The sequence below is a fragment of the Strongylocentrotus purpuratus genome, unplaced genomic scaffold (genome assembly GCF_000002235.5).
Source record: "Strongylocentrotus purpuratus isolate Spur 01 unplaced genomic scaffold, Spur_5.0 spur5_scaffold_2, whole genome shotgun sequence".
In the NCBI taxonomy this organism is placed as follows: Eukaryota; Metazoa; Echinodermata; class Echinoidea; order Camarodonta; family Strongylocentrotidae; genus Strongylocentrotus; species Strongylocentrotus purpuratus.
The window spans coordinates 12,499,701-12,512,178 of record NW_022145605.1 but is presented as its reverse complement, the minus strand read 5'-3'; the positions used below and the strand labels follow the sequence as shown (position 1 = coordinate 12,512,178).

The following is a 12,478-nucleotide window of genomic DNA, read 5'->3' as shown; positions in this document are numbered from 1 at the left end:
TACAAGGCCATGGAACTCCCATCATTAAACCCATCTTTTAACAACTCCAGTAAATCCAACACATAAGTCATAGATTTCCCTCCTAATAATTCAAATAATAACACACCTTGACTTTATCTATCTGCATTTAATGGCTTTATTTTTCATAGGAAAACAGATATGTAGACAATTTGAGTGATCATCACATATGAATATACACCATGAATATTCACCTGTCCGGGTAAGATCTTCATTGCCACCATATACACACATTAATTTATTAAGCATCTTCTGTAGAGATTTTCCTCCGCAAATGGGCGACGCTGATCGTTTCACTTCAATACTTTAGCAAGACTGTTCTTCAACAAAACAAAGTGCATCTCAAATATACCAGAGTACAGATAGTGTACAAGACACAGATAACGGACAGAGACATCTTTGAATGTCATTTGTACGATACCAGAAGCTACTGCCAAAAAATGTTTTTACATGCATTACACTTTCTTGTGTTGTTGAATTCACCATCTTACAATGAATCATGGAATTCATGAGAACAACAGTTTATTACACGTTCTTGTAATTGCAACAAAAAGAAAGCAAATATATTAGGAATTACATTCGATTTAAGTGCTTCTTTTTTTTATACTTCAAAATGCCAGTCAAGTCATGTTCTGCAAAATAAAATTGACACAAAGAATGCATCGATTTCCCAATTTCGGTCTTTTTGTTGTCTTCATTTGCTACACTTCAAATAATAGAAAGCACTTTATAAGCACCGTTTTATTATTGTTATTATCAATAGATGATCATTGTGTATCAGGCTACCAAAATGGGCACCTCCCTCGCATGTGGGTAAAAAAAAAAATGTGTAACTAAAGGTTATCATTGAGCTTTTATCCTATTCTAATTCTGTCTTGAATTCTGGCAAATGAGGTTCCAGCAGGACGTCTAAAGCACAGTAATGCAGTAAAGTAGAACCTTGTTATAACAAGGTCCTTTGGACCAAGGAAATTACCTTGTTGTATCAGGAATCTTGTTATATCAGGGTAAAAAACTTAAAAGAATACAAAGAGCTGGGACCAGCAAAATCACCTTGTTAGAACATACACCTTATTTTATGAGAGCTCTTTATACTGAGGTTCCACTAAAATACAAAGTAGGCATAGTTCCGAGGAATGGATGTAACTAAACATACATGCCATCGTGTCCTACAAAACAAGAAACATTCACAATATAAAATTATGGTTGTTTATACCGTAAATAACACGTTGCAAGTAGTTTACGACTCCAAAACTAACCTTTGAAACAGCCTATCACCAGTTATGGTTTACCTTTCCACTATAACAACTTAGAACTATGTGAATATGCACAATCATTTTCTGAAATCTTGGAATATTATAGTGCACTTATTACAGTTAATAAAAAATGTTCTCCCCTTTTCTTTCAGTCCATTAAAAGGCATCTAACACTTACAGCATAGGTTAGGTTGATTACGTTTTCCTTTGAGAAAAAAAAGAGCATGAAAGAAGTAGAAATTTATAGTTCAATACAGAGCGCATTTCAAACACGGTGAACACACATGTAGTTAGCAAGACACTGGTTTATCCACTTCACGATATAAAATAAATATCCATTCTCCAATGCAACATCTATCAACTTAATAACTATTAATTTTCTATATTATTATTATATTCAATCACTTAATGGAGGTTATACAAAAACATAAACAGTTACAAGTGCTTGACAACCACTCATGTCTATTTCTCTCTATCACATAGGACTTTAGCTTTCCAATCCCAAAGCTTGCGGCGCTCAATTATTTCTCGCTAATTTTTTTTTGCTGGGAAGGGTACCCGTTAGTACTTCCAGTGTAATTACCCATGCATGCTTTTGATATTGATTACCAATGACATTATTTGATAGACACATTCTTCCTAGCAAAAAGTCACTTTCTAAAGTCTTTCAAATGCTGCATGGACCTTCTGCGCAACTGGTCATAAGGATGGTCCATGTTTAAACCCAGATTTTTAAAAAAAATAATGAAAATTAGATGGCAAAACTCAACAAAGAAATTACACATGAAAGCAATACAAATGATGCCTATAGACCGGACGCTGGTGACCACACACCTTTGTCCCCAATCTCTACATCATGAACTGACATTGGGTCTGATCATACATTAGCAATAGAGAGAATCGTCTGTCTTTGAATAACAACAATAACATGTGAACCCGAAAAAGGCTTATTTGTGTCAACGTTGCTCCACATCTTGGAAAGTCTCTTATCGAGAGTTCAGCGACACAAAGACGTAACTCCATATTTTGACAAAATGAGTACTTGATATCAAAATGTGGGCTTTCCAGGAAACACAAAGACTTAACTCCACCTAACACCCCATTGAAGTCAAAGGCTAGTGAAACATATACTCGTTTAGGCCCAAGTGCTCAGTGACACATAAATCACTTTTTCTCAAAATGGCCAAAATGGAGTTACGTCTTTGTGTCACTGACCCCTCGTTATGTATATAAAAACAACATCATTCAGCACAGTGCCTCACTGGTCATCTCTATATCAAAGTCGTCTTTGGTGGTAATTTTTTAGACTTCTGATTCGATGTTGGTCAGGACTTTAGTGATGATGCCCGTGCCGAGTGTGATGCGTCCGTCTCGTAACGTGAAGCGCTGACCGACCTCCGACACCATCGGCCTCTTGAGAGCAATCTCCAGGGAAGTATCCTCACCTGGGGGAGGGGGAAGGGGAGGGGGGGGATAAAATGATTGAGTAGTGATGAATGAGTTTTTTTGAGAGTAGAGTTGGGGGAAATGAAGAGAGATTGAGAGAGGTAGAGAGAGACAGACAGGCAGAGAAAGATAGAGAGAAACAAAAGATGAGGCACATATATGAGAGGACACTGTAACAGAAAGTCAACTTCAAAATTGGACTTTCATTACCAATTGAAGCAAACTGCTAAAATCAACAACAAATTAACCCATAATATTAAAGATAAAGAAGAGTTCTGGTAATGCGATTGTGTGGAATGGATCAGAAAAAGTTGATCATGTAGCATGTAAGTATTGGTGTGTACTGCAAGGTTCTGAAATCATCAAAATCATAATAAATTTGGCCCAGTCTTGGTAAAGTAACAAGCACTGTACACAGGAAGATGTATATGGGACTACACAAATGGTGTCGGGCTACTAACCTTGAGATCCTTATCTTTCTATGCTCATTACTCAGCCAGTATACATTTTCTACCAAAATTGTTTGGCAAATGACATTTATTTGTAAGCTTGAACATTCAGTGTAAGTTTCGTTTGATTTTGTGAGAATTCATTTTCATTTTTTTTTACCAGAACTCAAGTTTATCTTTGACCCATAATGACAATGCAGAAGGTAACTCACCAGGCATGACCATCTCCTTGCCTTCAGGCAGTGTTATCCTAGCTGCAGCATCCCATGTGTATGAGTACATAATAGGTGTGAAGTTACTCGTGAATGGCTTATGTCTACCTCCTTCATCTTTGCTGAGAATGTATACCTGAACAAACAAACATACAAACAAAAAAATAAAAATGAATATGTCTGTGCCACTTAAAATGTATACCTGATAAAAGAAAATACCTAATTATATCCGCATTAGTAATAATGTACACCTAAAACTTACTAATTTGCCAATCTTCACCTGAACAATCAAACACGCTCCCCAGGGAGTGGAGATTGTGCACACAGTGTGTGCGGGCAAGTATTGAATCCAATGACCCGGGTAATACCTGTAAAGTGCTTAGAGACATTTGTATGAAATGCTATATAAAAGCGGAATATTATTATTATCATTAAGCCTACCTAATCACAATCACACTGTTTATCATAACCAAACTCATCTTCATGGTTGCAAATTTATCCTAGATTTGATACTCACTTAAAGGAATTTGATCAGCAATAAATACATGGGGAGTTCTGACAAATCATATTTGTTTGCAAATGCATTTCATCAAAGAAGAGATTTTTAAATGCCTTCCAAAATAAACAAGTATCACATTAAAAATATGGAGCATTTAAAGTGTATGCGTTTAGATTTTCAATGTGAACATATTTTCAAAATACATGAATTGTGGAGCACTTGGAGTGTAAAATCTGACACACATGAGCATAATACAAGAAGTCACTATTATCATTATTTTAGTGTACAAACCTGGCAATCAAAGTGTGAATGTAAATCTATGACCGGAACATTCAAAATGTATACGCACATTTTCATAAAGCAAAATGCATGAATTTTTAAAATATAGCTCTGGCTTTGAAAAAACGACATGTGTGAGTGATATAATGTATACAATAAAATGTAAACATGTATGGCTTTCAAAATAGATACAGCCAAACCTGCTTTAGTGACCTGTGACCACCTGTCTACAAAGACCACCTGTCTTCAAGGACCACATTTTTTGTTCCCCTTGAAAATGGTTTCTCGTTGAAATATGTACTAAAGGAAACTGTGTACAAAGACCACTTTTTGTGTTTTCCTTGGGCGGGCGCTATAGACAGGTATGACTGTACAACCAAAATCCATGAGTAAACTTGTATGAGAGTGCCAACACACCTGCGCAATGAAGTTATTATGAGGTGATAGAACTCCTGGTTTGCACATGACCATACCCCTCCTGATCTCGTCTCGTTTGACGTTCCTGACTAGCGCCCCCATCTGGTCTCCGGCCTCGCCCTGGTCTAGCGTCTTGTGGAACATCTCCAGACCTACAAACGTGAAAGTGTGTCACAAATAAGACGTTGAATTTTACTGTGCCACCTGGCAGTGTTAGTTGAGGACCCTGCGAACCATTTGGGTGTCTCAATGATGGAGTTAATTAATTAAAGAATCTGACAAAGTGAAATGGTGCATCATTTAGAGAGTATCACATTCTTTTAGTTTTACTAACAACAACAATAATACAGAGCATTTATAATGAGCCAACTCCACATATCTAATGTGCTCTAGTTGCAGCAGAAAAGTTGGAATATGAAAAATACACCAAAATGAGACCAGCTAGAAAATAAAAGTAGGAAAATGAAAATACACAAAAATGGGACAAGCTAGAACATAAAAGTACAGTAGGAATATGAAAATACACCAAAATGAGGTGAACTAGAAAATAAAAGTAGGAATATGAAAATACACAAAAAATGAGGCAAGCTAGAAAATAAAAGTACAGTAGGAATATGAAAATACACAAAAATGAGATGAGCTAGAAAATAAAAGTAGGAATATGAAAATACACAAAAAATGAGGCAAGCTAGAAAATAAAATTAGGTATATACACCAAACTGAGACAAGCTAGAAGTTACATACAAGTAGATCTACTGGAAAGCAATTTTGAACAGATGAGATTTTATTGTTGTTTCAAACTAGGACACTATGTGGAAGCAGTTGACAATCTATACAGACAATGACAATGATTTTTTTATTTCTTTAACGGCCCCTTCTGCGGATTGACCTTTGACCCAACATGGAAGCTGCCGTTGATAAAACATTCAGGAACAGGTACCTTCTTTGTGTAGTTTATTTCCATCTAAGATATTTCATGCCTAATTTAACAATGAAACAAAGCATTAGGAATCATAATCTTACTCTTGAATGTTAATTTATGGCATTTTTCGAAAGATATAGTAGCACAGAAATGGTTGAATTGTATGTGCAGGGCACAATGTAACTGGACAGATCACAGATTACATGACATTGAAGGAATTTGACAAAATATTTCTAGTATATACTAAAGTGGCACTGATGTAATTACCTGTTACGACCGATTTGATTCTTGCACTGTGTCCGACGAATTCTACTTCATCACTCTTCTTGATTACGCCCCTCTCCACACGACCAGATACAACAGTACCACGCCCTGTGACATGAGACAAAGTGATGATTTTAAATAGGTCAGCAATTAGGTCATTTTCGAAATTATCCATTATGTACATTAATAAAGCAAAAAAAAAAAAATAGGAATTTGGAATTCACAATTGACTATCAATCCCAAAAAATAATCATCATCATACATCAGCATCATTAACACAACCATCATCATCATCACTATCATCATCACCATAACCCCATCATCATCATCACCATCACCATCATCATAAAATCATCATCATCATCATCATCATCATTACCATCATCATCATCTTATCATCATCATTACCATCATCATCATCTTATCATCAGCATCAACATCATCACCATTATCCCACCATCTTATCATCATCATCGCCATCATCATCATCATCGACATCATCGACATCATCATCATCATCATCACCATCATGATCCTCACCTGGAATTGAATAGACAGCTTCAACTGGCATCATGAACGGTTTCTCCAGCTCTCTGAGTGGTAGAGGTATCCAGCTATCCACGGCTTCCATCAGCTTCTTAATGGATTCTTTCCCAATTTCTGGGTTCTTGTCCTAATGCAACCAAAAATCATTGAAGAAAGTCCATTTGGTTAGAAATTAAGATTCCATTGTCACACAGACAAAGGGTGACAACTACTTAAACTTAAGTGAACCTGTAACTGATAGCTTTAAATATACGATGCTTTAAAGCTTTAAATATACGATGCTTAACATAAGCATGCAGAAAAGAAGATCACGAATTTAACAAAATTTAATTAAATGCTTCATAGTTAATTTAAATATTTCTTGCAAATTCAAGAGAAAAAACTAGGAGATTTGAATGATTCTAGAGGATTCAAAAAAGTCATTAGAGCTAATTTTGTGACAAAGATAAGAGTCTATGAAACACATGTATTGAAAAGGAAATTTCCTTGACTAAAGTCTATTAACTTAATTTTGTTCAGAAAAAGTATCTCCCTACAATAATAGCCAAAACAATAGAAACCCTTTCATGGATTTTCCTTACCTCAAGCACGTTGAGAGCCGAGCCGATGATCATGGGCGTTTCCTCTCCATCGTATCCAAACTCACTCAAGACATCCCTCATCTCAAGCTCAACAAGCTCCAGCATCTCCTCATCCACCACATCGGCCTTGTTGATATACACTACAATCTTATCTACACCAATCTATACAGATGGAAATGAGATAAAATAGAATAGCTGTCACTACACAAATATTACCTACCTAAAGATAAAGTTGAGTTCTTGTCATGCGATTGCATTGTGAAAGAAACGTTGTGAAATTGATCAGAAAAGGTTGATCATCTAGCATATATAAGTATTGGTGTGTACTGCAAGGTTCTGGAATCACCAAAGTGATAAGAATCTACGCCCATTCTTGGAAAAGTTACAAGCACTGCACACAGAAAGATGTATATGGGACTACACTGTAAAAAGACAGCCAAATTGGTTTTGACAATGCAGCATGCAGGCACTGCACATATACCTACACAGTACCAATACATCATACATTAGAAAATGGATGTATGCATGTGTACTCCTGTAGCCTGATACAGAAACCCCACTTTAGGAAAACCTGCCGTGACACAAAAATATGGCACCTAATCAAATTCTTTCTTATCTTCTTTTCCTTGTGCGCCTTGGAATGAAAGCTCTAGATACATGGCACAATACAAGTACCCATTTTCATTATTATTAACCCCTAAAAGTAGTGGCAATATTTCTGCATGATTTTACATCTAAATTCATGATCAGCAAGTGATTCGCGAAATTCGTGAAAGATTGACAGCTTATACATTACTGTACCTGTTTGGCCAGGAGGAGATGTTCTCTCGTCTGAGGCATCTGACCGTCTGTTGCCGCGACAACCAATATAGCGCCCTCCATCTGAGCTGCTCCTGTGATCATATTCTGTAGGAAACATGATGTCACAAATATTTATATGAGATTTTCTTATTTCTAGAAGAGGCTTATTTCAAATTGATGGCATGATTTCTATATTTATATCCCCAATACATTATATACCTCCACCTCATTTAAGTACATCATCAAGTAATTGGGTTAATAATTACAATCCAGTTCTAGAGCGAATATTGATGCCTATTAACTGTGATATCATTTTCCGTGAGCAGCTCTAGGAATAAATGCTCTATTCATTCAGGCAATATATTCAGACCTATCAGAAACCTATTTACCTCACTTAACTTACCTTACCTTGAGAGATAGACAGAGCGAAAGACAGACAGAGAGGTAAAGACAATGTTTACTATACAATGGGAGAATGACAACGTTGAGTGAAAGTCAAGAGAACTAACCACTTTTCTATCATCTGTTTAACCTTTCTCTCTTATTGAATCTCATTGAATATTTCTCTCTCTCTCTCTCTCTCCTCCCATTTTCATTGTGTCATTTTTAGACAGGGCAATAAACGGCTGCTGCACGTACCTTGATGTAATCTGCGTGACCTGGGCAATCTGTGTGAGCATAATGCCTGCTACCTGTCTCGTATTCTATGTGTGCTGCATTGATTGTGATACCTCTCTTCTTCTCCTCGGGTGCTTTGTCAATCTCATCGTACTTGTAGAATTCAGAGTTGCCCTCCTCCGCAAGAACTATTCAAAATGTGGAAGAAAGGGATCAGAGGTACAGTCAAACATTTTGAAATGAGCCTGCAGGTGCACGGATAGTGCATACAGGTTAATCTACCCCAAAGGTCCTTTTTAACACAAACAGTTAATTTGCAAGTAGGCATTATCTGGAAGTGTGTTTGACAAAGAAATATTTGCTTTTCTTTTAAAAATGCATTTAAAAGATGCAAAGAGACAAAGGCACATATCTAGAGACTCCATCTTTACGAGAACAAATACGATTTGACACTGTGTTACTGTCCTTGATTATCTTATCCTGTGATTTGTATCACTTCGGATTGTTTTGTTTTTTCCTTCCCAAACAACTAAATGTATCTCTAGATACAAGAAAAATCTATAATTTTAAGTCCATTCCAAAGAGGAAAATAAAACTATGTCAGCACAAAAGCTTGCTTTCTCAATGTCTATGAAGTCAATATCCAATCATAGCCAAATGAGGAACTGCAGAATACATTGAACGTTCTGCTCAATTTCCAACAATCTTTCAAATTAAAACTCATTAGAAATGATTATCCCAAAGAAATGATTATGGCAAATAAAGCCATATTTTATGGTGGAAACTTTGCATCAAACTCATCTTTGTGTGCGTGAAAATGAATGTTCAAAGAAATGATTAACAGCCACTGAAAAAAAAACATTAGACCAAGCAATGTTATTGACAATGTTGTACATCTATCTGTGATAAGAAGGAAATAAAATACCAGAAAAACAAAGTCCAAATGCTGTACTATCTTATTCAATCAAGGAAACACACACAAAAATTGTCTGTAAGTTTGTAAGCATGATCGAACACTCCTATTCACTTTATCTAAAAAATTTGTACTTGAGCTGTATATAGAAGCAATAAATCATATCAAATCAAACCGATACTTACCTTTTGTGATAGCTGCTGTGAGGGTTGTCTTGCCATGATCGACATGACCAATAGTTCCAATGTTCACATGAGGCTTTCCTCTCTCAAAGGACCGCTTGGCTTCAGCAGCCAGCAGGGGAGCAAATGTCTGCATCAAGCGAGCATTGCACTGCAAAGCGTGACATTGCTGTGTGGAAAAATAAGGAGAAAGGGCTGTTAAAAGGGAATATCAAATAAATTATAAGTTCTAGTCTTTGTCTCAGAAACAAAGGATGGAATTTGGATGGATCTCCAAACAGGGGGTGGGCTTCCAAAAATTCAAAAGACATTAAACAGACCTGTCTTACTCTCTTATTCCTCTTAATCTAATGTGCAGTTCAGTCTGAATCTTCCCTAATAGTCATACCATGCATAAACTTTGCTAGCTAGTGTCTGACATTGTTGATTTTAAGTCAAATTTATTTTCTGTAGCACATGATCTACAATATTTGTTCTTACCTTCAACGAAGCCGACTTGAAGGCTTGAGCAAGTAAACTGCGCATATCTGAAAGAGAAGGGAAGTAAAGTAAAGAAATAAAATTTATGAAAATAAATGCTACCATGGTTTGGTTTTATGCTGTTTTCTAACCAAAATGTTTGCCATTTATATCAACTTACACACAAATTCCCAATGTTATCATAGTTATCACTTAATCATATATCATTTTCTTTATCATGAAGGCATTTTAGGAGATTCATGGTTTGTTTGGCATGTTATATATCGAAGTCTATAAGGAGCAAAAAACAAAACAAACATTCAGTGGCATTTACACACACAAAATAAGTTTCTTCTCACCCTCCTCTTTTAGCCTCCGTTCTTTTAAGTTCTTTTTTTCTCTTCTGATTTTGCTTGGTGACTCTTTCTTTCTTACTTTCCTGGCAATATCGTGAAATAGGCCCCGCAACTTACCCGTCTTGTAATCGATTACAAATCATCTTAGACTTCTAACTTCAGTCTTCAGCCAACATTTTCATGACGGACAGCAATAAAAGGGATATAAAAGTGAGTTTAAAAGGGGGTTGAAAGGGACTTATTTTTTAAATAAAAATTAGGAGGCACGTAGGTACGGGGGGGGGGGGGGGGGGGAGGGGGGGAGGGGGGGGGGGGGGAGGGGGGGGGAGGGGGGGGGGAGGGGGGGAGGGGGGGGGGGGGAGGGGGGGGGAGGGGCCCCAAAAAAATTTAAAAAGGAAAAATATTTAACTAAAAGATAAATTTAAAGAGAGGGGGGGGGGGGGGGGTGGGCCCCCCCCAAAAAAAAAAATTAAACTAAAAGATAAATTTAAAGAGAGTGGGCCAAAATATTTAAAAAGGAAAAATATTTTTAAAAAGGAAAAATATTAAAAAGGAAAAATATTTAAAAAAAGGAAAAATATTAAAAAAGGAAAATATTAAAAAAGGAAAAATATTAAAAAAGTAAAAATATTAAAACAGGGTCTAAAAGATAAATTCAATCATTTAAATGTAACCCTTTTTAATAATTTGCCAGCTTTATTCATTAAACCTCAAAACACCCCCTAAATTATACTTCGGTGAAAGAAGCCCCGCTATCGTGCTGTCCGTCTTGAAGATGCATAGGATGGGGCCTTGTTCACGAGTATAAAGTATAGTCGTGATACAGGCCCCATGTCTGTGTTGTAGAACATGCAACGCCGTTGCGCGGGCCTATATCACGAGTATATATAGCGAGTTGAATAGGAGACTCGTATAGTATACTCGTGATACAGGCCCCGCGGCTGTGTTGAAGTGCGCGCGATGCCGTAGCGCGGGGCCTCGATAACGAGTATATTATAAGTATAGTCGTGATACAGGCCCCGCTGCTGTGTTGAAGTGCGCGCGATGCCGTTGCGCAGGGCCTCGATCACGAGTATATATAGTGAGTTGGCTGAAGTTAGAAGTCTAGTATAAAATTATAATCGATTCAAAACAGTTGCGGGGCCTATATCACGAGTATGCCACTTTCCTTCCTTTTTTGTACTGCTTTTCATTCTTCATTCTTCTTTAAAAATTTGGTCTACATCAGCAGAACATCCTGTTTATCATTTTCACCTTGTTCACTCCTCTTTTGCTCATTTTCTCATTCTCTTCATCCTCCATAATAATAATATAGGTCTATGCAGTAAGTTATGTTACATTAACTGTAAGGCCGCAGGCTACGGTGCGTTGGCAGATGTAGCAGCATGCTGCATTAACCGTGCCCGGCTGCGTTATTTTTTTATGCGGCACAGATTGGGGCATGGCGCGTGTTAAACCTATGGGAAGAACGTTCTTTCCCTTCTAAATAGTGTCTGCACGTACGTGAGACTAGTCATGTTCGCTAGCCCATTAGCGCTGCGAAGAAGTTTGTATATCCATCGCGAACTATGTGTTTAGATAACATTCCTCTTCGTTTAAGTTAGTTAAGTTTTATTGACTAATTATTGTGATGTTCTCCTTATTGACGTGCTGCCTCCTCTTCAGATTTCCAATTTGACTTTAATTGTCGATGTAATGATTTTCCATGCGGTAGTGGATTACATACATGTAACACTATTAAACACAGACCTCTACTACTTATACTGTCTAGTACGCACACGACCAGTATTAGTCTGTAAATCAAGACCCCTTTTTAAAAAAAGCCCCAATCTGTGCCGCATAAAAAAATAACGCTGCCCGGCTATTGAAGTAGTAAGACTAGTAAGAGTAAGACTCAACGAGCCCCTGTCCTGAAGCTGATGTATGATGACGCCGGAGCGCAGCGAGTGGCCAGTGCAGCGCAAGCGGCGCCGAGAAACTGCAAGATCGCGATCAATGTCGGATGCACCTCAGCACAAGTTGTCGATGCGAAAAGGAACTTGCTCTACTCCGCCCCCTAACAAAATAATATCACCTAAGAGATAACAATTAACTCACTTTCACGCATTTTAAACACAGAGAAACTCAAAATCGTAAGGGAGTGAATATATAAACAGACATTCAGTAACTTACTTGGTTTCTTGCCGCACGTTTTTAGTGTGAACAGCGCTGCCATGTTTTTACGTAAATTGGATTTTTAATTCAAGCTCGTACATATTGC

The 12,478-nt window shown here is 37.2% G+C and overlaps 1 protein-coding gene across 1 annotated transcript; it reads right to left on the bottom strand.

Moving 5' to 3' along the window:
- Positions 1–2,023: 2,023 nt before the first annotated feature.
- LOC583958 (elongation factor Tu, mitochondrial) lies at positions 2,024–12,478 on the bottom strand. The gene is made up of 11 exons (XM_783844.5): positions 12,391–12,478; positions 9,884–9,930; positions 9,407–9,572; positions 8,330–8,496; positions 7,691–7,795; positions 6,890–7,051; positions 6,303–6,435; positions 5,766–5,870; positions 4,577–4,728; positions 3,382–3,517; positions 2,024–2,719 (listed from the first exon to the last, which is right to left on the bottom strand). The coding sequence occupies exons 1-11, from the start codon at positions 12,431–12,433 to the stop codon at positions 2,577–2,579; spliced, it is 1,359 nt and encodes a 452-aa protein (XP_788937.2). The 5' UTR covers positions 12,434–12,478; the 3' UTR covers positions 2,024–2,576.

Bases quoted from the DNA above. Each gene is read 5' to 3' on its own strand.
- LOC583958 (XM_783844.5), bottom strand. From the start codon at position 12,433: ATGGCAGCGCTGTTCACACTAAAAACGTGCGGCAAGAAACCAA. The intron at 6,436-6,889 runs GTAAGGAAAATC...TGGTTGCATTAG, and splicing joins CGGCTCTCAACGTGCTTGAG to GACAAGAACCCAGAAATTGG. The intron at 2,720-3,381 runs GTGAGTTACCTT...CCCCTCCCCCAG, and splicing joins CAAGGAGATGGTCATGCCTG to GTGAGGATACTTCCCTGGAG.